The 27,197-nt window shown below is 51.1% G+C and overlaps 1 protein-coding gene across 1 annotated transcript in view; it reads right to left on the reverse strand.

The window, feature by feature from the left end:
• Positions 1-20,243, reverse strand: part of AXL (AXL receptor tyrosine kinase) — a 35,278-nt gene extending 15,035 nt beyond the window's left edge. Inside the window, exons 1-11 of the mRNA XM_007942966.2 lie at positions 20,162-20,243; positions 18,883-19,105; positions 18,494-18,594; positions 17,692-17,868; positions 11,896-11,976; positions 11,661-11,776; positions 4,978-5,188; positions 4,518-4,657; positions 2,331-2,481; positions 2,088-2,114; positions 235-367 (exon numbers count right to left, since the gene is read on the reverse strand). Of these exons, the coding sequence (XP_007941157.1) occupies positions 235-367; positions 2,088-2,114; positions 2,331-2,481; positions 4,518-4,657; positions 4,978-5,188; positions 11,661-11,776; positions 11,896-11,976; positions 17,692-17,868; positions 18,494-18,594; positions 18,883-19,105; positions 20,162-20,225 (1,424 nt within the window). The 5' untranslated portion in view covers positions 20,226-20,243. The remainder of the gene's footprint in view (positions 1-234; positions 368-2,087; positions 2,115-2,330; positions 2,482-4,517; positions 4,658-4,977; positions 5,189-11,660; positions 11,777-11,895; positions 11,977-17,691; positions 17,869-18,493; positions 18,595-18,882; positions 19,106-20,161) is intronic.
• Positions 20,244-27,197: the final 6,954 nt, after the last annotated feature.

Below are 27,197 nucleotides of genomic sequence, written 5' to 3' on the forward strand. Positions count from 1 at the left end.
CTTCACTTTCCACCAGCAGTGAAACTGAGCGCCATTCCAACCCTCAGCCCTGCCTGGTCTCTCTTCTGGCATCTGCTGAATAGGTCTTAGGCTGCTATTTTCTACCTTCCATTCATCTTCCAGGCCCTTTCCCTGACTGGGCTCTTGGTCATCTCTCCTACACCACCCTCCTCACTGGTTTCTCAGCCTCTCCATCTCAGTGCATGTAAGTCATCCCATGTGGTTCCAACTCACCCATAGCGGGTCTCCTTCTTCCGGTGGTGGATGAGGAACAGAGCCAAGATGAGGACACAGGCAGCGGCCACAACTGCTCCCAGTAGTACATACCACCAGGGCCATGAGAAGGCAGGGGCTGGGGGTTCACTCACTGTCAGGGGGCATGGGGGACAGGTCATGGCTGAGGTCCTGGATCCAGGTCCCTGAGACCCAAAGGGGTGGTGTTGGAGGGACGGGAGGCATGGAAAGGGAGTGGACATATTTAATGGGTTACAGGATGGGTGCGTTTGTGTATTTGAGGGAACTGTGATTGGCTAGGCAGTGTAGGCAACGGATCTGATGTAAGTGTGCGTGAAAGTGAAGGAATGTGAAACTTCCAGGGTGGATGAGTTAAGAGTGGAGTGGACATTTGAGGAGTGTGCAGTGAGTGTGGAAACAGTATGGAATGGGATGAGAGACATGCGTGGAATGGGTTATGCCTTTGCAAGGAGGGCTGGATGAGCATGGAATGGGTGTGAGTTAATTTAACACAGTATGTGTGTAAGCACATATGTACAGGTGGGTGTGATATGTATCATGATTGTGCAAAGAGGGTGGTCTTGGGTGCAGAAAAATTGAGGTGAGTAGTGGAGAGAAATGCGTGCAGCAGAAGATGGAAGCATTAGGCATGTGCAATGAGTGTGCAAGGTGTGAGACTCGTGGAACAAATGGGGAAGGAATATCTTTAAGGAGTGTGCAGTGACTATGGAAGGATTCTCCTATACCATGGGTTGCGTGTAAAATAAGCATGTGAAAGGATGTAGTGAGTATGCACAGAATGTGGGACAGGTGTTGGAGGAGTTTGGGATAGGTGAGTGAGGAGTATTCAAAGGGCTTTACAGATTAGGAGTGAGATTGTGAGGATGGAACTGGTGTGAGAGGAACATGCAGTGGGCCTGGGAAAGATATGTGGGAAGGGCAGGGGAGGGGTATGGGATGAATGGAGGGGCATGCAAAAAAAGATGTGTAAGGAATAAATAATGGGTATGCACTGAGTGTATGAGTTGTCATGAGTGTGTAAAAAGACTGGATGAGAATTGAGGAGGGGCAGATGATCAGTGTTTAAGGAGTGTGAGATGAGTGTGCAAGGAAAGTTTAGGGTATGGATAGTGTGGACTGAAAATTGGGCAATGTATTTGCAGTGTGGAATGTATGGTGAGTATGTAATAAGTGCAGAGTTTGTGAATATGGGAGAGAGAATTGTGGATGTGTGATGGTGTTGGGAGGCATGTGTGAGGAATGAGGGATTATTATAATGGGATGAATATGGAAGGGTGGGATGAGTGTGGAAAGGTGTGCAAAGAAATGTGGGAAAACGTGAGGAATTGTTAAGAACAGTGGATGGATTTACAAGGAATGGGCCATGACAGTGCTAGGAAGGTTGGATGGATGTAGGAGGAATGTTTGAGAATTGGAGAAATATTTGAGAGGGATGGATGTGTGGGTGAGGATATCCTATCGATTGATCCATCCATCCATCCACCCACCCACCCATCCATCCATCATCTACTCATCCACCCATCTGTCTGTCCATCTGTCCATCTATCTACCCATCCATCCATCCTTGTACCCATCCAACCATCCATTCATCCACTTACCCACCCATTTATCCATCCATTCATCCACCCATCCATCTACTATTCACTGACTGTCTACAATATGCTGGATCTTCTGGGCACATCCATCAAGGACCACAGACATCCAAGACGTAAAGGTTTAGAGTGATGACTTTGAGAACTGTAAAGGATATGCAAAGAGTATATGTGTGCTTATGAGGCCCTCACTAGGTGCTAAGGGGAAGGAGGAAGGAAAAGAGGTACAAAAACCCTTACCCAGCTGGTGTATTGGCTGTCCTTGCCCTGTGAGGAGAAAGGACAGACAGGAGACATGCTCAGAGAGGAAGAGACTGGTGGGACCCAGCTGAGGGAGTGAAGGATGCTCTCAGTCAGGTTCAGGGTGGGGATAGAGCCTAGGCTGGAGTAACACTACAAGGTACAGGGAGCAAGTCGGGTAGCTAGGAGAGACCAGGTCCCTGCGGGTAAATCGAAGGGGGCTGACAATGGCTTTGGAGTTACCTGGGCGCCAGGGCTCCAGGGGTACGGGGAGGCTCCAGGGCCCATCCCCAGCAGCGGTGTAGGCTGCCACCGACACCATCAGGTTGGGCACCGTCCCTTCCCCCCGCAGCTCCAGGATCACCTCCTGCTTTAGCCCTATGTCCATGAGCACCTAGGAGGTCCAGAAGTGGCATCAGGGTAGAACCCCAGACCCTTAACCCTTGAGCCTTCATCTTCTGCCTTAGTGAGCCATCTCTTTCTTCAGGCCCTCTCCTCAACCCCCAGTTCTCATCCCCTACTCTTCCTACCCTTCATCTCTCCTCTCATATCCTTTTATCTCTTTCTCCATCACTACGCCCACTCAAATATCAGCTAAAGGCAGGACTTTATCTGTTTCCTTCATTGCTGGGTCTCCAGGTCCCAGACAGTGCTTGGCACACAGTACTGCTCTGGCAATGTTTGTGGAGTAACATTTCCCCTTCATCCCTCCGACCCCTTTCAACTTCCTAAACTCCACCCTCAGGATTGTGGGTAGCCCAGACAATATCTTTGTTTAAATTAAAAGGCACCCTTTCTTGAAGCTATTAAACTGCTATAAAACAGTCAATATCTAACTCAATTTGAAGGCGCTCTGGTGATGCAGTGCCTAAGGCATTTGACTCCTAACCAAAAGGTTGGCAGTTCAAACTCACCAGCTGTTCCATGCAAGGAAGATGGGACAATCTACTTCCGTAAAGATTTAGTTCCTTGGAAGCCCAGTGGGGGTTGCTATGACTTGGAATCGACTCAACCAATGGCAGTGGGTTTGTTTTTTTTTTTAAATTGTGATTTGGGTGAAAGTTTACAAAGCAAATTCACTTTCCATACAGCAGTTCATATACACTTTGTCTCATGACATTGACTACAATTTACCTCAATGCAACAGCTCCCCTCCCACTTCCTCCTGATAGTTACCTCTTCCCCGTGTCCATCCCTCCATGCACTCCTGCCCCCTGAGCTGTCTCCCTGTGCATAAACAGCCCTTCTTTCTCCCATGATTATTCTCTCCAAGGAGTATATCTACCTCAGGTACATGTTTAACTCATATGCCTGTCTTTTGTTTGTCTGGAAGCCACAGGTGTGGGTTCAGTTCCAGACCTGAAGGGCAGCTAGGGGCCACAGTCTTAGTGGTTCCACCAGGCTCTATCAGAGCAGCAAACCTGGTCCCATTTTTTTTTCCCCAAAAATAATTTTGAGTTTTGTTCCACATTGTTCTCTCTCTCTATCCAGGATCTCCTACATAGATCCCCCTCTGAGTGGTTGACAGTGAGCACCATCTACTTCTGGTGTCATAGGTGTATAGGCCGAGGATCACATGGTTTATCAGTCGCTAGGACTAATTGTTTCTGTGAATCTTTGGTTTTCTTCATTTTTCTTTGCTTTGGATGAGGAGAGACCCATTGTTGCATCTAGATGGATGCATGCAAGCTTTTAAGATCCCAGTTGCTACTCGCCAAAGTAGGAGGTGGAATAATATTTTGTGTAGTATGTTATGAATGGCAGTGGGTTTTAAGTCACTTCTGACTCATGGTGACCCCATGTGTGTCAGAGTAGAACTGTGCCCCATAGGGTGTCCAATGACTTGACTATTCACAAGTAGATCGCCAAGTTTGTCTTCTGAGGTGTGTCTGGGTGGACTTCAACCACTGACCTTTCAGTTAGCAGCCAAGTGCTTTAATTGTTGGTGCCACTCAGAGACTCCAACTGTGTGTTGTTGTTGTATGCCATTGAGCCGATTCCAACTTGCAGAGACCCTATAGGACAGACTAGAAGAGGCTCAGAGGGTTTCCAAGGCTGAAATCTTTATGGAAGCAGATCTCCACGTCTTCCCCAGCAGAGCTACCAGTGGTGGGTTAGAACTGTGGGTCTTTTATTTAGTGGCTGAGCACTTAACCACCACACCAGCAGGACTCCTTTCGAGATATATAAGTATACTGAAAAAATGCTTTCATAATGGTTCCCAAGTGGCCTCTCCCTAGCCCCTCCTCTGGGCCCCCTTAGCTTCTCCAGCGTTTGAATGGGAACCTCCCCCAAAATAAGCTTCTTTGACATTAGGGTGATTGCAGACTACCCAACCTGCACCACGATCCATGGCTTCCCTGACAATTTCTCTTCCCTGTCTCCCACCTCCCCCAGTCACTCCGCCCCAACCCAGCCAGCAGCACCCACCTCGGGGGTGTCCTGGCCTCGATACGCCAGCCGGTACCCTAACAGGGTGCCCTGCAGGGGCGCCCTTGGCTCCTGCCAACGGACGAGGGCCTGGCTCCCGTTCCGCACGGCGCTAACGTTCTCGGGAGGGCCCAGGGGCACTGGAGGACAGGGGAGAGGGGAAGCTGGTACCCCACCTCCTTCTGACCCCCTTCCAAGTTCCCAGGAAGTGGAGGGCAGGGTGCAAAGGACATGCGCGTGGGCAAACTCATGCAGGCCTCCCAGGGGCGGAAGCACGGGAGAAAGGCCTGGGAGAGATGCCAGGGGGCAGTGCTGGGGGTTGGGGCCTAGAGGGGAAGGAGACTGAGCTCACATGGGGAAACGGATTAGAGAAGACGCTGCAGGCATGGGGAGCAGGTGGTCACCGAGAGAGCAGGGTCCAGCAGAGCAGTGAGCGCCAGTCCCTGCAGCCCCTTCTTACCTCCTTCTGGGGTCTCCACGGGGACCCAGTGGGTCCAGGGAGAGGAGCCCTGGCTGCTGGCACACGCCACCCGGATATGATAGGAGGTGTGAGGATGGAGGCCGCCCAGGCGAAGTCGGTGGGGGGGCACGGAGGCTTGCAAGGTCAGGGGCTCCTCCGGAGGGTCTGGGCCTCCCAGCCAGACGCCTACCCCATCGTCCGAAAGCACAGCCTAGGGAGAGGGGAGGGGCGTGAGGGCAGGACGGCCACATAGTCACGTATGGTGGCCACACACGCTCGACCGTGGCATCCACTGTGACTCCACGACTCTGCAAGGCTGTGTGTGTGTCCTAGCTCCTCTCAAGAGCGACACGGGCGCACAGTTTGCAAAGAGAGAGGACTGACTCACAGCTGCACAAGCGTGGCCCCATCACCACTTACAAAAGCCACCTCTGTCAAGACTCTTTCCATCCCCGAGCATCAGTTTCCTCATCTGGAAAATGGGGATTTAGAGGAACAAATGCCTCACTGGGTGGCTTACACATTACAGGTACGTAGTTATGCCAGGAGTCTGGCTGAGTACGGGGCAGGTGGCCAGCACCAATAATAACAGTAACAGTGATGACAATCACAGTGATGACCAGAAGTAAAAGCACACACGGTGAGATCCCATATATATGACATCCAACCCCAGGCAAAAGCCGTGTCTAACAACAGAAACCAGAAGACTGGTCATCTCTGGGAGCCTGGTGGTTCTGTGTCTTGCTTTGGAGGGTGGTTCATTGCCTGGGTGAATTAAAATAACAACAAGAACAACAACAAAAAACCTACCATTGCCCTCAGAGTTGAATTCTAACTCACAGCAACTCTTATCTATAGGATGAAGTAGAACTTCCCCACAGGGTTTCTAAGGCTGTCTCTTTACTGACGCAACTATGCATCTTTCTCCCACAGAGCGGCTGGTGGGTTCAAACCACTGACCTTTCAGCTAGCAGCCGAGTGAACCGCTACGGCTCCCAACTGAGTGAACACACATGTAAGAGCTCTGGTGGCATAGTGCCCAACGCATCTGACTGCTAACCAGAAGGCTGGGTGTTCAAACCCACTAGCTACTCTTTGGAAGGATGATTGGGCAATCTACTTCTGTAGAGGTACCTCCTCAGAAACCCAAGGAGGAGTCGCTATGTGTTGGATCTGACTCAACAGCAGTGAGTTTGTTTTTTTGGTTATGTATGTTTTATCTCAATTAAAAAAATAAAAACCTTTTGATAAAGTCTTTCGATGCGCATAAGAATTTAATTTTTAAAAGGTCCCAGTCATCTAGCTTCTCTTCTATCTCCTGCGCATTCTGGGTTATACTTGATAGTCTATTATGCTGTAAATTAGGGCTTCCAGATTTGCCTCAGTTTTATCTTTGATGAATTTTATGGTTTTGGGTTTCACATTTAAGTCTTTGATCCAGCTTGAGTTGGTTTTTGTGTATGGGGTGAGGTGTGGGTCCTGTTTCATTTTTCTGCAGGTGGATATCCAGTTTCTCCAGCACCATTTGTTAAAGAGGCTGACTCTTCCCCATTTAATGGGCTAGTTGGGGCCCACACGCTGACGTGGGTAAGGGGAGAGATATACGGAAAGGAATTTGACCACCAGGATAACATTAGGAAATGGGAGGACATAGAATTGTGCACATAAGAGATAGACGACAGATGCTAATACCAACCACTATGTTCACAATACTGCAATACCATTAACACCAAGCACCAGGCTACAGATAAACACATAAACACCTGAGAAGATCAGATGGAGGTCAGTGAACAGGAGTATACTCTAGACCAAGGATAGATTCAGCTGAGGCTAATCTTGCACAGACACCAGTGATACAAAATACCTGCAATCATTACAGAAGCAATAGAAGACAGACACAGAGTAATTCGTCACAGACACCCAGACACTATGGGAGAGAGATCCAATAGATCTACTAGCTCAGGACTAGTGCTGGGGGACACCAGACTCAGTTGGCACAACAAAATACATAAAAGCCTTGTTCCACATCCTACATTGGTGAGTAGTGACTGGGGTCTTAAAAGCTTTCAAGCGGCCATCTAAGATGCAGCTAATGGTCTCCTGGCATCAAAAGTGAAGAAGAATGCAAAAAAAAAAAAGGGGGAGGCACTTGGAAGCAATCAGCCATAGGACACGATGGCCCTCAAGACCAGAAGAACTAGATGGTGCCTGGCTACCAATGCCAACCACTCAGGGGAGGATCAAATCTGGAGATCCTGGATAGAGAGGGAGGAAAAACGTGGAACAAAAGCCAAAAACTCAATAATGACCAGAATTACTGGTCAGAGGAAGTCTGGTGAGACCCCCAATACTGTGGCCCTGGGATACATTCTGTGCCTGGAAAAAACGCACCCCCAGGGGCTGGCTTTCAGCCCAATAGTTAACAAGATGTACACGCAGACCACTCAACCCAGGATGATACACCCACATACTCCATGGTAATATACCCCTTAGAGCAATGGACCATGGGGCACCGGAGGACCAACATTCAGGTTGAGGAAATGCAGGACAAATAGGATTGCATAAATATGAGGGGCACAGGCGGAGGGTTACAGGGTAAGGAGGGAAGGAGACTGTAATTAGGGTTGGACACGGTAAATGGGGAGTGAAACTAAATGTATGTATAACATTGAATGTAAAACAGCTTTTAAAATAAAATTAAAAAATAAAATGTTTACACACACAAAATAAATAAATAAATAAATAAAACCTCTGCAACACTGATGAAGTTCTAAGCCTTTCTAAGTCTGAACATGTTTGACCCTCATGTTAGCCCTGTGACGTAGGTACTGTGGTTACCCCACTCTACAGAGAAGGACACTGAGGCCTGGTGAGATGGAATTACGTGCCCAAGGTCCCCAGCTTGCCACTGACGAAGCTGTGACCTGAGCCCTGTCCTATCTCCAAAGCCTCTGCTGGACTGGTATGAACATTCACATGAGACGCCAACAGTGGTAACAGTAATGCTCACCTGTCCAGAGAGGCAGATGCAGAACTAGCTTGGCGCTGAAGAGCATGGATGCTGGGACCCAGGTTCAAATCCAGGCTCTGCTACCCCCTAGTCCTGTGCCCCAGTTTCCTCATCTATAAAATGAGATGATAGCAGTAGCTCCCTACTTCACGGGGTTGACTGAATTGACACATGTGTTAAGAGTGCGGGTGCATACTGAGTGTTTGTCAGTATTATTGTGTGTGTGTGTGAGGTTGCCTGGTAACAACTGTCAAACTCTGCGCAACCCTGCAGAGGGGCACAGGCTTGCACCCTTTCTCAGTCCCCAGAAGTGGCACTACCAGGACAGAGGGGGCCATGGCTGGGGACACATCTCACATGTGTACGCTGTTGTGCAAGGGTATACAACCCTGCCACATGGAACCATAAATGACCATGGCCACACAACTTATAGGTGCACAGCTCAGGAGTGCTGCTGCCCAGGGCCTGACCCCAACTGCACCATCACACGCCTGGGAGACCCCAACTGCACTGCCACACAGTGTGTTGGGAAGGAGTTTACTGCCTAAGAATGTGGGCTTTAAAACCAGATCCCTTGGGTCTGAGCCCTGGCTTGGCTACTTATTTGCTGTGTGACTTAGTGTGAGTGTCTTAACTTCTCTGAGTCTCAGTTTCTGTCTCTAGAAAATGGGGATCAAAGATTCTCTACTTGGCAGGGCTTGAAGTTTAACGGCATAATGCAGGTAAACTGGTTTGCACGTCATATTATCAGCTAGCATTTCTTGAGTGCCAACTATGTATGTGTCAAGCATGACATCAAGCACATTTCTGGATTAACTCATTCACTTCTCACCACCACTCTATGAAGTCAACTTCTTTTTTCATCCCCATTTTACATGGAGGAAACCAAGGCCCAGAGAGGTTCAGCACCTTGCCCAAAGTCACACAGCCCCCATGAGGGAAGCCGTCACAGCACGAGACCTCTGGAGGAAGCAGGCAAGACGGTGGGCAGCAGGAGTGGGCTGAGGCTGTCCCTGTCCCTGCTCTCTGACCCAGAGTGACAGATGAAAAGGGGAACCTGTGCTGGGACAGAGGGGAGATGGGTACAGACAGTTGGCCTCCTCCTGCTCTTTCCCACTTCTCTTTTCCTTGGGACGGCTGTGACCCTCCCGACCGGACTCTTTAGGCCCAGCCTATGCACAGCAGGAAGTGAGACCTGGAAAAGGAAGAAGACACACTTCTGCTTTCCTGGGGACACTGGATATGGGTGGGGCACAGCTGATGCCTGACCCTGGCATCTGAGGTTTCCCACATCAGGTCTGACCTCTGGGATTGAATCTCAGCTTCCCTCCTTCCTAGCCCCTTTTCCTGTCTGGGCCTCAGTTCCTTGCCTTGAAAATCAAGAGACCAATAGCTGATACCTTTTAGGGTGAATGAGGCTATGCCTACAGCAGGGAATTATAAAGACAGCTCCTGTTTAATCAAGCATGGACTTTAATTGGCTTCTAAGTCTTCTAATGAGGTTAGGAACACCGTTCGGGTGTGTTGAGATAAGGGTTCAAATCTGACCTCTGCCACTTCCTGGCCATGAGCTTGGGCAAGTTGTTTAACTGCTCCGAGCCTCAGTTTCTACATCTGGAAAAGGGGCATATCAACAGATCCGACCCCAAAAAAACACATACGGTAGTGTGCACAAAGCTATATAGTACAGGGCCCAGATTGCCCAAGCTTCCTTCTGAGGAGTGGCTAGTGGATTTGAACTGCCAGCCTTCTGGTTAACAGTCACATGCCTTAGGCACTATGCCACCAGAGCTCCCGGTACATGCAATTAACCCTCAAGTAAAGCTGGTCAGTATTAATTACCATCATTTCCCATCGCAGGCTGTGTCCCAACCTCACCTCCAACTTCCGAATCTCAGAGAACTTCAGAACAGAACTAGTCCTTGTATTTACAGATCTGTCACTTTCACTTTGTTTTCCCAATAGGAGCAGGAGCAACTTCAGGGCAAAAAGCTGAGTCTAGCTCATGCTGTTATTGTTGTTGTTAGGTGCCACTGAGTTGTCTCCAACTCATAGTGACCCCATGCACAGCAGAACGAAACACCGCCCAGTCCTGCGCCAGCTCCATGCTCCCTGCCCATCGTCGCAGCTACTGTGTCAATCCATCTCATTGACGGCCTTCCCCTCTTTCTTCGACCCTCCACCTTACCAAGCATGACATCCTTCTCCAGGGAATGGTCCCTTCTGATAACATGACCATCCTAGTGGTCAGAAATTCTTCTGGTAAATATTGCCTATTTCATATCCAGCCCGATGCTCGGTGATACAGAGGACCAAGTGGTGACTGAAACAAGCCCAGCCTGTCCTCACAGAGCTCACTGTCCAGTGGGAGAGACAGACGCATCCCCAGAGAATGACAACCCAGGGGCCAGGGCCTGGATGGGAGAGGCATGGGCAGAAGGGCTGGGGTTTGCAGAGGGAAGCTTGGGCAGAAGAGTCAGGTTGGCATGGGGACCCAGTGGGGACCTAGACGACCCAGTGAGGACGGAGATAACCCAGCCTCCTGCTTTCTCAAGGCTCCCATTCTAGAGGTAATATCACTAAACCAAGACATGAAGCCGTGGCCTCGTCCATCCTGAGACCAGAAGAACTAGATGGTGCCCGGCCACCACTGCTGATGGTTCTGCCCAGGGCCACAATAGCTGGACCCTGACAGAATGGGAGGCGTATGCAGAACAAAATTCAAATTCTTAAAAAACCCAGACTGACTGGACCACTCGAGACCAGAGGACTCCCTGAGACGTCACCTGAAGTACTCCCTAAACCTTGAACCAAAACTACCCCGAGGTCACCTTTTAGTGAAATAACAGATTAGCACACAAAATAAAGAACATCGTCTGAAAGTTGAGTGCTCCATTAAAAAACCACCTATATAAGACCAAAAGGTCAACATTTGATTCGAAGCAGAGATGGGATCAGGAAGCAGGAAAAGCTGGGTACTGAATAGGGAACAGACAGAACACAATAAGACAGAACACAATAAAAAGAACGCTGACACATTGTGAAAAATGTGACTCCTGTCACGGGAGAATTTGCATAGAAATTGTCAAAAGGAAACGTAATTTTCTGTGTAAATTTTCACAAAAAACACAATGAAATATTATTTAAAAATTATATATTACTAATACCAAAAATAGGAGCTCTGGAGGCACAGTGCCTACGGCATTTGGCTGCTAACCAGAAGGCTGGTGGTTCAACCCACTAGCCACTCCTTGGAAGGAAGATTGGGCAATCTACTTCCGTAGAGACACCGCCTTGGAAACCCAAGGAAGGGCCGCTGTGAGTCAGATTCTACTCGATGGCAGTGAGAATACTAAAAATAATGAAAATATTATGTGCCATATGTGATTTGAGTTCATTACCTGCGTTCACACATTGAATTCTCACAACAGGCTTATCAGGTAGGTACCACTGTTCCTTCCATTTCATAGATGAGGGACCTGAGGCCCAGAGAGGCTTAGTCACCTGTCCAAGCTCACACAGCCAATCACTGGTGGAAGCAGGATTGAACCCAAGACATTTGGCTTAAGCCCAGGCTCTACTGCCCCTCAACAAACGAATGGGCAAGAAGGGCTGGTTTCCCAGGGAGAGGATGTGGGTGAGGCTGGAAGGGGGGCTGAGACTGGGGTCTCACCTGGAGGGTGCAGTGGGTGAGGGGGTAGATGCCACTCAGCCCTGGGGTCCAAGCCACCTCTAGCTCTGTGGGCCAGCTGGAGACAAGGTGGAGATCACGGGGCCGCTGGGGCAGCACTGTGAGCAAAGGAAGAAAGGGACTGACCCTGGGGCTCTTTCCCCAAAGCCTTCTACCCTGCTGCCAGCCCTGACCTCTAACCTGCGACCTCCCAACCCCCAACTCCCTCTTCTGTCACCTGTGATGGTGGCTGTGCGGGATGTGGTAACTCCTTTGGCATTATGGGCTTCACAGGAGAAGGAAGACGTCTTGTTCAGTCCTAGGGAGTCATATGGGGGGAACCAGTGTCAAGAGAGGGGAAGGCAGGGGCTCCAAGACCACCCGGCCCACCCCTGCCATGCCAGCCTGATTGGGATCAGTCCAATACCCATGGGCTCTTGCTTGAAGGGGGAGTGGGGGAAGGGAAAGAAAGTACAGTAGGAACATAAGCCTCCATCCGCAAAGACAGCTAGGCCCATGGCCTCAGCCTTGACCCCACACCATGCAGACATACAGCCATGCAGGCACACAGCCATACATACATGTAGCCACAGACACACATGCACACACACACGTGGACAGAGACACACCCATACACATATAGATACAGAGACATACATAATCATAAAACACACAGAAACACACAGGACACACACACACACACCCAGCTGTACATATACACATAGAATCAATAGACACTCGCATACACACATACTCATACATATTTCCCCATAGATAGACACACATATGTACACAAAGACACACATACATGCACACTTGGACACACAGAGAGACATACATACGTACATATATACACACAGAGAGAAACACAAACACACACTTACAAAGACGCACTGACCCACCCAGACAGATGTCGAGGCATATACACTTAAGAGACACACACTTGAGGAGGCAGGCTGTCCCGTGCATGCGGACAAGCCTTTGCTGGGTTGTGACCTCAGCTCTCATCAAGCCCTGTCCTCTCACTCTGCTCCAGCCACCCTGGCCTCCGCCTGGAAGCTTCTGGAAGCTAGAGTCAAGCACATTCCCACCTGGGGCCCTTTGCACTCCGTTCCTTGGGCTCAGAGCCCTCTTCCCACAGGTGTCTACAGGGCTCCCTCCCTCAACTCCTCCAGGTTTGTTACTCAAAGGCTACCTTCTTGGTCACCCTGGCCCCAACCCCCCTGTTTCAAAGTGGAACCTTCCCTCCTTATTTTGCTTTTTCTCATCAGCTCTTTAAAACACTCAACACACTTAACACGTTGCCTATGTAACTTGTTCATGTCTGTTTCCTCCACTAAAATGCTGGCTCCAAGAGTCTGGATTTTTTTTCTTTTTTTTTTTCCCCTCCTCTTATGTTCCCTACTGTCTCTCAGGGCCTGGCACACAGTAGGCACTCTATAAGTGTTTTTGAATGAATGAGCACATTTATATGTGCTGTTGTTAGTTGCCATCAGTCGGTTCTGACCCCATGTGTACAGAGTAGAACTGCTGCATAGGGATCTTATGGCTGGGACCTTTGGGAAGCTGATCTCCAGGCCTGTCTTCCGAGGTCCCTCTGGGTGGGTTTGAGCTGCTAGCCTTCTGGTTACTAGTCCAGCGCTTTGTGTTTTTGAGCTCTGGTGGCATAGTGCCTAAGGCATTTGACTGCTAACTAGAAGGTTGGCGGTTCAAACCCACCAGCCACTCTGCGGAAGGAAGACTGGGTATTCTACTTCTATAAAGATTTACCACTTCGGAAACTCAATGGGGGTCACTAGGAGTCGGAATCAACTTGATGGCAGTGAGTGGGTGTGTATGTAGCAATGTGGGCCCATGTAATTCCATGACTTAATATATGTAACTGTTGGTGCGTGTCTGTGGGTAGACTGCCTCCCTGCCCTGTGGTGTTGGTGATGATGAGAACACAGGCAGACATGCACACACATTCACACTCACACACACAAGTACATACAAGCACAGAGAGCAACACGAGACCCGAGTACACAGATACACAACACACACAGCTATGTGACATACACAGACACACACAGACACACACACACACACAATCTGTGTGACAAGATGAAAGGGGACCAAGTTTCAAGACTGTATGTGTAGGGAAGAGAGCTGTCACACTGTGGGGTATTGTGGGCAATGTCATGAAACAAGATGTGTAAGAACTCTATGGAAAATTGAGTTTGCTCTGTAAACTTTCACCCAAATCCCAATAAAAATTTAAAACTAAAGAAATAATTGATTTTAAGAAGACTGCGTATGTAAATGCAATTCTCTCGTGCGTGTTTCTGTACCTGTGTATGCATTTGCGTCTGCCTGTGTTTCTGTGGAGGAGCCTGGTGGCACAGTGGTTAAGCGCTCAACTGCTAACTGGAAGGTCAGCCGTTGGAACCTACCAGCAGCTCCACAGGGCAAAGATGGCGCGCACTGCTTCCATAACGATTGATTTATCTCCTTGGAAACCGTAAAGGGGAGTTCTACTCGGTCCTATAGGGTCACTGAGACAGAATCCACTCCATGGCAATGGGTTGTTTATAGGTATTTCCGTGTGGGTGTGTTTGCGGCCCCGTGTGTACGTCGGGTGTTGTATGTGTGTGTTGTATGTGTGGGTATCTGGGTGTGTCTCTTGTGAGTTGTTCTTGTGCTCCGTGCCTCTCAGCCCGGGTTCCCACCACCACTGAGCGCCCTTTACGCAGACACAAAGTTTCCCTTCTCCGTCAGCCGCGGGTGGAAACTGGAGGGGGGGGACGTCGGCGGCAGCGGCCGGAAGGGGGTGGGCAGGGAAGCGCCTCCGCTCTGGCTGCGCAGGCAGCGCGTTCCCAGCCAAGGTCAGGTGCCCGGCCCGCAGCCCCCGCTGCCCAGGGGAGGGACGGGACAGCCCCAGCGGCCGGACGGAGAGGGGGCAGGGAGCCTGGGTCGCGTCCAGCCACCTGGCACGTGGGGGCCCGTCAGGGTCACCGCGCCAGAGCCGGCCCCGCCCGCCAGAGGAGCCCGAGGGGCGGGAGGGGGTTCTGGAACCCGGTCCAGTTCCGACCGCAACATTCCTGCTGCCGCGTGAGTCACCGGGACGCCCCCTCCCCGGGCACTTCCGGCCGGCCAATGGGGCGCGTGGCCCAGGATCCCCCCTTCCCGGGCCCGCTGGGCACCACGAGAGGGCGGTGCGATGGAAAGAAGGAGCCTGGTCCCACCTCCCTTCGGCACCCAGCATCTAGACGGAGGGGTGAGGAGGGGCAGGAGGCAGGGATCCGCCTCCCCCTCCTCCTTGCGCTCTCCCTCCAAGCCGGGAGCAGGCCAGCTCCAGATGTGTTTTCCAGATGTACTGCCCACCGCCGCCTCGCGGGGGCCCCCCACACTTTTCCAAAGAAATGAGGAGGATGGACGGTGAGGGGGGCCACGCCCGGAATCAGAGAGGAGCAGATGCATGCAAATTGACAAGATTCCTGACACAACACCTCCCCCCTCCAAGCGCACATACAATGAATCACACTTAAACACACAGGATCCGTTATTGGCGCCAATACGCAGAAAATACGGTACTCATGAAACTATCCACAGATAAAAACACAGTAACACAAACACACGTCCAGTGACTTACACGTATACACAGTGTCTGATATACGCATTCACAAAGAGACGCACACATACCTATACACAAATGATGCTGGGATAAACACATAAACATACAGACACACAATCACACGCACGTGGATCACAAACACCTACCTACCCAACCTTCATCTAGTTTGACTGATCCTGACAAACAAATGCACACCTGCATAGTGAAATACATACCCCAAGGAAGAATATATGTAGAGGCTGGAGTGGACAGAGACAGGTACACACCAGCACACACGGAAGGTTCATATTGCCTTGCTTGCACACAAACGTGTTGGCACTCACACACACAGCCAGAACACAGCCAGCCACACTCAGGTTGCTGCAGACACATTTGTGGAGATTGTATCAGCAATTGCTACACACACACGTGCAGACACACAAGCATGCAGAGACACTGCCATGTACACGGAGGTTGGCATGGAGACACATATGCACCCTGGTAGGTGAGCACTGTAGGCTCCTCCAGTGGGAAGCAGCAGAGGCCAGCTCACACACAGGGAGACCGACAGACACACAAGAGGTGGTTGCTGCCCTGGTATGAAGGACACCCACACAGATACAGGGATCATGGTGGCAGCTTCACAGGCCAACATGCTCATCCTGGACACATACACAGACACCACAGGGACACCCATGGACACACACGGATGCATAGCCAGCCAATGAGAAACACCCCAAGTAATAGACATGCACCTGCCGACTGCCTGAGAAACAGGCTACCAGGGCCACACGCAGACATAAAACACACATAGGGGTGCAGGTAAGCCACACATTAGGAGATACACACCACACCACTGAGAAACATAGCATGTAATCCATGGACACCTCCTGACTTGCCACAAGGAAACAGGACACACCTGTGAGCTGATCCTGTTACTTCTGTACAGGCAGGTGTGCAAAACAGCCACCAAGGGAACTGCCACTCCCACTACACACACACACCATCCTCATATCATGAACCACAGCTATGAACATACACACACACCTTTGTGGGACAGACACAGGCTGGCTGACACAGGTATACTCAATGATGTGTGTGCACGCACATATACACATATATATACACACACACAGGCTTACTGATAGCCCCTGGGAAACATACAGAGAAGTCCTATACAGACCCACACACGGAGTGGGACAGGCACACAAGCTGACAGAGACACATTTAGTAAGACACACACACGTTAAGACTTCCATGGAGCTGACCCTCTTTAAGGCACACGCTCATACAAAGAGGATGGTGGATGCAGACACACAGGGACATGGACACCCAGCCAGATGCCCCCCCCACACACTGACCCTCACACCTTCACTCTCCATTTCTACTTCCTGGGATGGAAGCTTCCCTCCCCCTGCCCCCTCTGAGGGGGTTTCTGCCAGGCTGACTCAGGCCTCATTCCCGTCCCCACCCGGTCACTCAAGCCATGGGCCTGAGTCACCCTCTGGGGGCTGACATGCTCACCGCTTCCTTGCACACTCAGGGTCCCCGGAATGCTGGGAATGTGGGCACTTCTCTCCACCCAGCCCCAGACCCCTCCCATTCTGGGCCACAGGTGGGATGCAGGAAACTGATACCCCTCCGGGCCCAGCTGCTCCCCTCTGAATGAGCTCCCCATCTCTCTTTCCTTGGTCAGGAGGAACCCCTGTGTCCAGAGTCCCCCAGCTCGGACTCTGACCACGGTGGGACCCCAGGCTTGGTCCTGCCCCCTCCGTGTGGTGTGGAAGGAATGGCCGCTCTTCTCCCACCTCTCAGGCTTCCCTGTCCTCACTGCCCTCTCTGTCCCTCCCTCTGTCTCTTTCCCCCTTTATGACTCTGTTTCCTGTTTCTTGCCTTCTTTCTGCTTTGGACTCTGTTTCCCTAGTGAGGCCTGGGCTGGATGTCCTTCCCTTGACTGAGGCCAGAAGGACCCTTTAGGGCCAGAGGTAGGCAGGTGGGGGCTGGAGAAGAGGAGGACACAGTTGATTCCGGTGCCCAGCTGGGGGTCAGGGGCTGACAAAGGGCCACCAGGCCCACACATACTTGGGCCATGGAACAGCTCAGAGGAAACCCAGAACAAAGAATTCTATTCAGAGTGGGGCCGGGGGGATGGAGAGAGAAAGAGACAGAGACAGGAAAAGATGGAAAGAGAGAGAGAGAGAGAGAGAGAGAGAAGGACACAGAGAGACAGTGAGACAGAGATGGAGAGATAGGGAAAGAGATGGAGAACAGAGACAGAAAGGCATACAGACAGAAACACGGAGATACACAGAGACAAAGACACTGAGCAGAGACAGAGATAAAAACAGAGGAACTGGTAGATGGTCAACACCAACGCAATGAAGGCTCTCAGCTCCTCACTCCCCTGTGCCCTGTCCTCAGGCAGAGCTGACCCTTTCTCACCTTGAACTTGCAGAGTGTGCTGGGGGCCGTGGCCTGTGGCCAGAGCCATGGGGGCAGCATCCTGGAGCCAGAGTAGGTTCACCGGCTCTGGGGGCCCCTGGGCCCGACAGCTCAGGTTGAAGGGGATGTTGGCAGCCACAGTCCTGTCTTCAGGCTCCTCCAAGAAGTAGGGCAGGCCTGGGGGTAGTGGCAGAGGCTGGAGGCTTCAGATCACCTCTGGCCCACCCTGTGTTTCACCCTCAGGGGCTTCGACCCCCCCATATCTCCCCAGGACACCTGCACGTTCCAACCTCTCAAGGCCTCTGCCCCTGAGGACACCTGGTCCTAATATCTGACCCCCAGGCACTTGACTGCTAACCAGAAGGCTGGTGGTTCAAACCCACCAGCCACTCCTTGGAAGGAAGATGGGGCAACCTACTTCCGTAGTGATACTGCCTCGGAAACCCAAGGAAGGGTTGCTATGAGTTGGTCCAACTCGACGGCACATAACAACAACAATGTGTGTGCGTGTGTGCCTCTGATCCCTTTATCTGATCTTTAGGTATGACTCCCAAGACATCTGACCACCCTAGGCTGTCCTCTCCTCCACACCACATAACACTCCCAGGCCTGCCCCCATCATTTATGGAATCCCAGCATCTTGACCCCCCAAAGATCTCTGACATCCCCAGGCTGTAGGTACCCCCAGAACACTCTGGATCCTCCGGCCCTCTCTCTGACCCCTCGGGATTCTTGATCTCTCCCAACCTATGAGCTCCCCATGTCCTCAGACCCCTCAGGGCCTCGGATTCCCAGGGCTCACCCTCCAGCCCCACATAGCCAGGATGAGAAAGGACGGTCTCTCCTTTCAGGACCACCGCACACTGGTACTGCCCCGCGTCCGAGAGCTGCAGGGATGAGATTCTGACAGAACACAGAGGTTTGGAGTCAGAGCCAGACACTGGTAGGGGGTGGTCAGAACTGAGACAGGGGTCTGGGCTAGAAAACCATCAGCCCACGAAGTGGGTACTATCATATCCCATTTTACAGAAGAGAAACCCAGAGGGTGACATCACGGGCTGAAAGCCGTGCAGCCAGAAGTGGTAAGGCTGGGATTCCCACCCAGGTAGTCTGGTTCATATCACCATGTGATGGAGGTGGGGGTCTGGGGAAGGCCGGGCGTCAGGAGGGACGTGGGGAGAGGTTGACCACCTGAGCTGGCTGACCACCTTCCAGTCGTCCTGTCCGTCTTCTCCCAGGGGTACCTGGATCTGGGTGCTGTCCACCAGCTCCAGGACCTGCCCGTCCCGGAGCCAGGTCACCTCAGGAGGCTCCCCTTGCACCTGGAGCTCACACCGCAGGGTCCCCGTGAGTCCCCGGGCACCAGTGATATTCCCTGGGCTCCCCACAAAGGGGTCCACCTCAGCCTGTGCTCCTGCAAAGGGGGTAAAGGGAAGGGTTGGCTTAGGGGCCCCCACTTCCCTCTGGCCACTCCATTTCTCGCCCCCACTTCCCGCCTGCCCAACGGCTGCCAGGCCCTCAGACCCACATAGTTCTAGAGTGACCTCAGAAGGGGTGGAGGGTGGAGGCTTTGAGGGAGGATGGGGGCCTCCCCAGGGGACTGGGGTCCATTATCTGTCCGTTGGGAAGGCCAGCCCGGGATCTGGCAGCCTCCCACGCCCTGGACTGCCCGGCAGGGCCAACCCCTGTCCCCACTGCCCTGCCTTAGGGTCTCTGGAGACTTAAAAGGTTTGGGCTGGGTGGATGAGGGGGAAGCCAGGCTGGGGAGGAATAAGGGAGAGAGACGAAGGGGAAGCCAGAGAAAGGCAGGCAAGAGGAGACAGAGAGGCCCAGAGACACAGAGGGAGACAGAAAGAGAGACAGAGAGAGAAACTCCCCCAGAGGGAGACTGGAGAGAGACAGACAGAGAGAGAGAGAGCTCCCACCTCCAGAGATGGAAATCTAAAGACAGACAAAAACAAAGTAAAGACAGACTGCAGCGGGGCAGGGACACAAATGGGGGTGGAGGGGTGGTAATGGTGACCAAGGGTTTACTCTAGGGCCCCCAAATCCTCATTCCTTCATTCCTCTCCCGGCTGAGTGCTCTTTTCTTTAGGGAAGATTCTGCCTGTCCCCAGCTCAGCCCCTCTCCCCAGCCAACCACCTCTCCCGGGCTCTGTCCCCACTTCTCATCTTGTCTGTCTGTCTGTCTCTGCGTGTCCATCCCTTCCCCTCTCCGGCCCTCTCAGTTTCTATTTCTTGTCCTCTGTTCCTCTCTCCCAGTCCGTTTCTCTCCCCGTTGCCTCTTGGGTTGGCGTCTGACTCTCTGGATCTCCCCGTCTCCCTCTGTTATCTCAAGGAAACTCCCTGAGCTGCCTCAGGACTACCCCCCACCCACCCCAACACCTGCCACCCGCCTCCCTGTGGTCCCCCTGGCCCCGCGCCCCCCACCCCGTGGGTGGCCTTGACCCAGCAAGCCCCTGTCACTTACCCTTGGGGGCCACGCAGCCCCAGCAGCACAGCACCAAGCTGCAGGCCAGCGGGACCCTGGCCATCCTCGGGAGACACCGCACAGGCAGCGATGCCAAACTTTCTTCACAAGTTCCCAGGCGCCTTGCGGGGGAGGGAGGGGGCAGGGCTGGGCTGTCCCCAGCCCTCCCCCCAGCTCTGGGCTCCCCGGATTTGGCACTGCCCGCCTGGCAAGGCGGAGGGGGCCCCTGGCCGGTTCTGCTCCGCAGCGGCGCCTCGCCTGCTTCCCGGCCTCCTCCTCTCCCTCCCAGACTTCAGGCAGCCCTTTCCCCGCCCCTGTCCCCCACTGCCTCCGCCCACCAGCCCCGGAGCCCAAGGGGCCACCTGGGCAGTGAGGGGTTAACGCAGAGAGGAGTGGACCTACTCGGCCTTAAAGGAGCCTTGGAGGTAGACTGGGGAACGGGAAGGGGAAGGGGGCCCTGGTGGCTGCGCCCCTAATTCTGGGCCAGGAGGCGGGAGTCTTTGTCAGGGCTCTGGGCGCTGTCCCTCTGGGCTCTCTCTGTGTCTGGTAAACATCCCTCCAGAACTCCACTCCCCTTACAGCCCAGGACCCCCCTCCCGCGCTTCCACCCCTTGCCTGGCCACCACCAGGCCTCCCTCGGCCCTTCACTCCCCCTCACACTCACAGCTCCTGGGATAGACACACACACACACACACACACATGCAGACACGTACTCAGACGTTGACACTCAGGGGTTGGGACAGGCAGAGACAAGCAGTGGCATGCTGCTGGCCCACAGACACACTCAGACAAGCCGGGTCAGGAATTTTCTCTGAAGAAGCCTCAAACAGGAGGGCCTGCCTGTGTGGGCACCCACGGGGATGGGGGACACATGGAGCCTCAGACACACAAAACACCCCCCACAGACACAGAGAGGGACAAGCAGTGTGTGGGCATCCACAGGGAAGTAGGGAGACACAAAGCCGCAGACACACAAAACACCCCCCACAGACACAGAGAGGGACAAGCAGTGTGTGGGCATCCACAGGGAAGTAGGGAGACACAAAGCCGCAGACACACAAAACACCCCCCTCCACACACACACATAGGGGACAGCAGTGTGTGGGTGCCCACGGGGACGCAGGGAGACACAGAGCCTCAGACATACAAAACACCCACCCCCCCCAGACACAGAGAGGGGATAGCAGGGTGTGGAGATAGCAGTGTGTGGGCACCCATGGGGGCACGGGGAGACACAAAGCCTCAGACATACACACACATACACACACACAGTCAGACACACAAGGAAACAGATATACTCCCAGGCAGACGAACACAGAAACTCAGGAGTTACAAACAGACGCGGGAACGTGCAGGCACACATGTATGCAGAGGGCATGGAAATCCAGGCACAGATAGGCCCATACACATGGAAACAGAGTCGTGGATGCACAGGGGTGTTGTTGTTAGGTGCCGTCGAGTCATCTCTGACTCACAGCGACCCTATGCACCGCAGAACAACACACAGCCTGGTCCTGCGCCAGCTCCACGATCCATCCTTGCTATACTTGAGCCCATCGTCGTAGGCACTGTGTCAGTCCATCTCATTGAGGGCCTTCCCCTCTTTTATCAACCCTCCACCTTACCAAGCATGACATCCTTCTCCAGGGAATGGTCCCTTCTGACAACATGACCTAAGTAGGTGAGACGAAGTCTGGCCATCCTCGCTTCCAAGGAGCATCCTGGCTGGCTGCACTTCCTCCAGGACAGATTCGTTAGTTCTTTTAGCAGCCCATGGTACTTTCAGCATTCTTCACCAGCACCACAACTCAAAAGCATCAATTCTTCTTTGGTTTTATTCATTGTCCAGCTCTCACATGCATATGAGGTGATTTGAAAATACCATGGCTTGTGTCAGGCACACCTTAGTCCTCAAGGAGATATCCTTGCTCCTCAGCACTTGAAGAGGTCCTTTGTAGCCGACTTGCTATACGTCTGAGGTCCTCACTGCTGCTTCTATTGGTGTCAATTGTAGAACCAAGCAATGTGAAGTCTTTGACAACTTCAGTCTTTTCTCCATTTATTGTGATGCTTCTTATAGGTCCAGTTATGAGGATTTTTGTTTTCTTTATATTGAGATGCAAACATACTGCAGACTGTATTCTTCAATCTTCATCAGTAAGTGCTTCAAGTCATCCTCACTTTCAGCAAGCAAAGTTGTGTCATCAGTGTATTGCAGGTTGTTAATGAGCCTTCCTCTAATTCTGATGCCATGTTCTTCTTCGTTATAGTCCAGGTCCCTGATTATTTGCTCAGCGATTAGATTGAATAAGTGCGGTGAAAGGATCAAACCCTGACACACTACCTTCTTGATTTAAAACATGCAGTATGTCCCCTTGTTTTGTTTGAATGACAGCCTCCTGGTCTATGTACAGGTTCCTCATGAATGCAATTAAGTGTTCTGGAATTCCCATTCTTCTCAATGTTACCCACAATTTGTTAAGGTCCACACAATCAAATGCTTTTGCATAGTCAATAAAACACAAGTAAACATCTTTCTGGTATTCTTTGCTTTCAGCCAAGATCCATGTGACATCAGCGATGATATCCCTTTTTCCACATCTTCTTCCGAATCCAGGCTGCACCTCTGGAAGTTCCCTGTCAATATACTGTTACAACCATTTTTGAATTATCTTCGGTAAGATTTTACTTGCATGTGATATTAATGATATTGTTTGGTAATTTCCACATTCTGTGGGATCATCTTTCTTTGGAATGGGTACAAATACGGATCACTTTTTTTTTTTTCCCTCCCCTCCCCTCCTACCCCTGGTAACTGACAAAGAAAATGTCCTTCCATAGATAAACGTTTCTTTGACTTTTACAATAATGGACTAATACAATATTTGTCCTTTTGTGATTGACTTATTTCACTCAGCATAATATCTCCAAGTTCATCCATGTTATGCGGTGTTTTGCAGATTCTACATTATTCTTTAGGGTTGCATAGTATTCCATTGTGTGCAAATACAGATCTCTTGTAGCCAGTTGGCCAGGTAGCTGTCTTCCAAATCTCGGCATAACCGAGTGAGTGCCTCCAGCAGGGCATCCGTTTGTTGAAACATCTCAATGGGTATTCTGTCAATTCCTGGAGCCTTGTTTTTCATCAATTCCTTCCATGCAGCTTTGACTTCTTCCTTCAGTACCATTGATTCTTGATCATATGCCACCTCCTGAAATGGTTGAACAATGACCAATTTTTGGTACAGTGACTCTGTGTATTCCTTCTATTTTTCTTTTGATGCTTCCTGCATCATACAATATTTTGTCCATAGAATCTTTCAATATTGCAACTCAAGGCTTAAATTTTTTCCTCACTTCTTTCAGCTTGAGAAATGCTTCCCTTTTGGTTTTCTAACTCCAAGTTTTGCACATTTCATTATAGTAATTGGCTTTGTCTGCTTGAGCTGCTCTTTGAAATCTGTTCAGCTCTTTTATCTTGTCATCCCTTCCATTTGCTTTAGCTACTTTCCAGTCAAGGACAAGTTTCAGAGTCTCTTCTGACATCCATTTTGGTCTTTTCTTGTCTTTTTAATGACCTCTTGCTTTCTTCATGGATGATGTTCTTGATGATATCCCACAATATTTCTAGTTTTCACTCACTGGTGTTCAATGCATCAAATCTATTCTTTAGATGGTCTCTAAATTCAGGATGGACATAATCAAGATCATATTTTGGCTCTCGTGGACTTGTTTTAACTGTTTTCAACTTCAAGTTGAACTTGCATATGAGCAGTTGATGGTCTGTTCCACAATCAGCTCCTGGCCTTGCTTTGGCTGAAGATATTAAGCTTTTCCATTGCCTCTTGCCACAGATGTAGTCCATCTGAATCCTGTGTACTCTGTCTGGCGAAATCCATGTGCGTAGCCATCGACTGTGTTGTTAAAAAAAGTATTTGTAGTGAATAAGTTGTTGGTCTTGCAAAATTCTACCATGCAAATTGCAGCATTATTTCTGTCACCAAGGCCAAAGTTTCCAACTACCAGTGATTCTTCTTTGTTTCCAATTTTTGCATTCCAGTCGCCAGTGAAAATTAAAACATCTTGATTGCACATTTGGTCAATTTCAGACTGCAGAAGTTGATAAAAATCTTCAATTTCCTGACCTTTGGCTTTGGTTGTTGGTGCATAAATTTGAATAATAGTCATATTAACTGGTCTTCCTTGTAGGTGTATGGATATTATCCTATCACTGACAGCATTGTACTTCAGGACAGAACTTGAAACATCCTTTGTGATGATGAATGCTATGCCATTCCTCTTCAAATTGTCATTCCTAGCATAGTAGCTCATATGGTTGTCTGATTCAAAAGGCCAAAACCGGTCCATTTCAGCTCACTAATGCCTAGGACAACAATCTTTATGTGTTCTATTTCATTTTTGACAACTTCCAATTTTCCTAGAATCATACTTTGTACAGTCCATGTTCCTATTATTAATGGATATTTGCAGCTGTTTCTCCTCAATTTGAGTCATGCCACGTCAGCAAATGGAGGTCTCAAAAGCTTTACTTTATCCATATCAGTAAGGTTGGTCCTACTCTGATGAGGCAGCTCTTTCCTAGTCATATTTTGAAAGGCTTCTGACCAAAGGGGCACATCCTTCTGCTCTGATCAGATAACGTTTCTGGGCTATTCATAAAGTTGTGTGGTAATGTATCAGACAGTGTTTCTCTACTATTCATAAGATTTTCCTTGGCCGATTCTTTGAGAAGTGAATGGCCTCTTCCTTCTTCCTAGTCTGTCTCAGTCTGTGAGCTGCATTGAAACCTGTGCGCCACGTGCAACCATGCTTGCGCTTGAAACACCGGTGGCACAGCCTCAAACCTCACAGCAACACACAAGTCACAATAGTACGACAAACTGACAGACAAGTTTGTCTCACTTAGCTGTTCGAAATCTCTACACACTCCCATTACCTGGATCCCTAGTGCTGCTCTGCTCTGTTGTCCCCTCTGGCTTCTCTTTTCCCTTGGTTTCCTGGCTGGTGAGGGTGGGGCCTGGGTCCCTCCTCTCACCTGGATCCCTGGCTGCTGCTCTGCTCTGTCATCCCCTCTGGCTTCACTTTTCTCCTGCTTTCTTGGCTGGTGCTCTGGTAGCATTGTGCCTAAGGCATTTGATTGCTGACCAGAAGTCTAGAGGTTCAAATCCACCCCACTCCTTGGAAGGAAGATTGGGCAATCTACTTCCATAGTGATACCACCTTGGAAACCCAAGGAGGTATCCAACTCCATGGCAGTGGGTTTGGTTTGGTTTTGGTTCCTGGTTGGTGGGGATAGGGCTTGGGTCCCTCCCCTCACCTGGATCCCTGGCTGCTGCTCGGCTCTGTCATCCCTTTTGGCTTTGCTTTTACCCTACTTTCCTGGCTGGTGAGGGTGGGGCCTGGGTCCCTCCCCTTATCTGGGTCCCTGGCTGCTGCTTTGCTCTGTTGTCCCCTCTGGCTTTGCTTTTACCCTACTTTCCTGGCTGGTGAGGGTGGGGCCTGGGTCCCTCCCCTTATCTGGGTGGCTGCTGCTTTGCTCTGTTGTCCCCTCTGGCTTTGCTTTTACCCTACTTTCCTGGCTGGTGAGGGTGGGGCCTGCGCTCTCCCCTCACCTGGATCCCTGGCTGCTGCTCTGCTCTGTCATCCCCTCACAGGGATTCACACACAGAAATACTGGACCACAAGCATGGGAATCCAGGGGAGAGCACACACAGGTGTGCCTGGAGTCAGATGTGGGAATCAGCCATGTAGATCCATACACACACACACACACACACACATTGGCAAAAAGCTATTCAACTCTTGCTGAGACCCCACCTCCCAGCCTTAGGTCCTACACTTTTTCCCCTAAGTCCCTAAACAGGCCCTACACCCACCCCTGATCTGCCCCTTCCCCTACACTCTGTCCCAGTAGGCAGAGGCCAGGGAAGTGGAATGACGAGTTTAAAGTCCTTGTTTTCACCACCCTGCTGGGGCTGGTGGTTCCTGGGCTCCATCTATCCCTTCCTCTGTCCCCTTGTGCTGGGACCTCCCTGGTCCTCGAGGGAGTGTGATGAGCAGAGAACCCTAGACCAACGGGGCTGTGGGCAGGGTCCCCAAGTCCCAGATTTGCTGTCTGGCTTCAGGCTAGCTCCTTCCCCTCTTTGGTCTTGTCAAGTGTAGCTACAACCCGTTTGTCAGTGGAGGCTTGTGTGGGGCTGTGATGTCGACCAGGTTTCAGCAGAGCTTCCAGACTAAGAAAGATGAGGAGGAAAGGCCTGGAGATCTACTTGCAGAAATAAGCCCATGAAAATCTGGTCCCAACGGTCCTTGTGCACAAGATCACTGGGAGTCCACTGAAGGCAGCTGATGCCTCGGGGGTCATCCATCTCTCTGCTCTTGGCCACTTCTTTTGGACACAGGCATCCCTACAGCCACCTGCACCCCTCTCACCACCCCATGTAGTCCAGTTCTGCTCTCTCCTGCTGGGGCCCCTCCCTGGGATTCTGGCCTCTACTGTGCTACCTCCATGCCATCTCCCTTTCAGCAGCAGTGGGATGTTTCTGGAACTCAAAGACCCCATCCCTTCCCTGCTTCCCCATGGCTCCCCACTGTCCCCGGGTCAGCCCAGCCCTCAGCCAGGCATGGATCGGGTCTTCATAATCCTGCTTGCTGAGCTGTCAGATTATGGTGCTGTTTCAGGGATGGCCCCAGCAGCCATCCTGCCACCTAAATTTGTAGCTGACAGTGGAGAAGTCAAGGAGCTTTGGTGGTGTAATGGTTAAAGCTATTGGCTGCTAACCGAAAGGTTAGTGTAACACATGGGGAAGGCTAGCTGATTCTACTGGGGTAGATCCCAGCTCTACCACTAACTGTGTAATCTTGGGCAAGTGACTGGCCTCCCTGAGCCTTGAATGGGAGGCTGTGAAATGGGAACAAGAATAGAACCCACCCAAAGATGCATGGAAACAATTAGTCCAAGGGATTAGTGGACCATGCAAACCTCAGTCTACATAACCCTGAGACCACAAGAAC

The sequence above is a fragment of the Orycteropus afer genome, unplaced genomic scaffold (genome assembly GCF_000298275.1).
Source record: "Orycteropus afer afer isolate SDZICR_OR568_19922 unplaced genomic scaffold, OryAfe1.0 scaffold00099, whole genome shotgun sequence".
NCBI classification, from domain to species: domain Eukaryota; kingdom Metazoa; phylum Chordata; class Mammalia; order Tubulidentata; family Orycteropodidae; genus Orycteropus; species Orycteropus afer.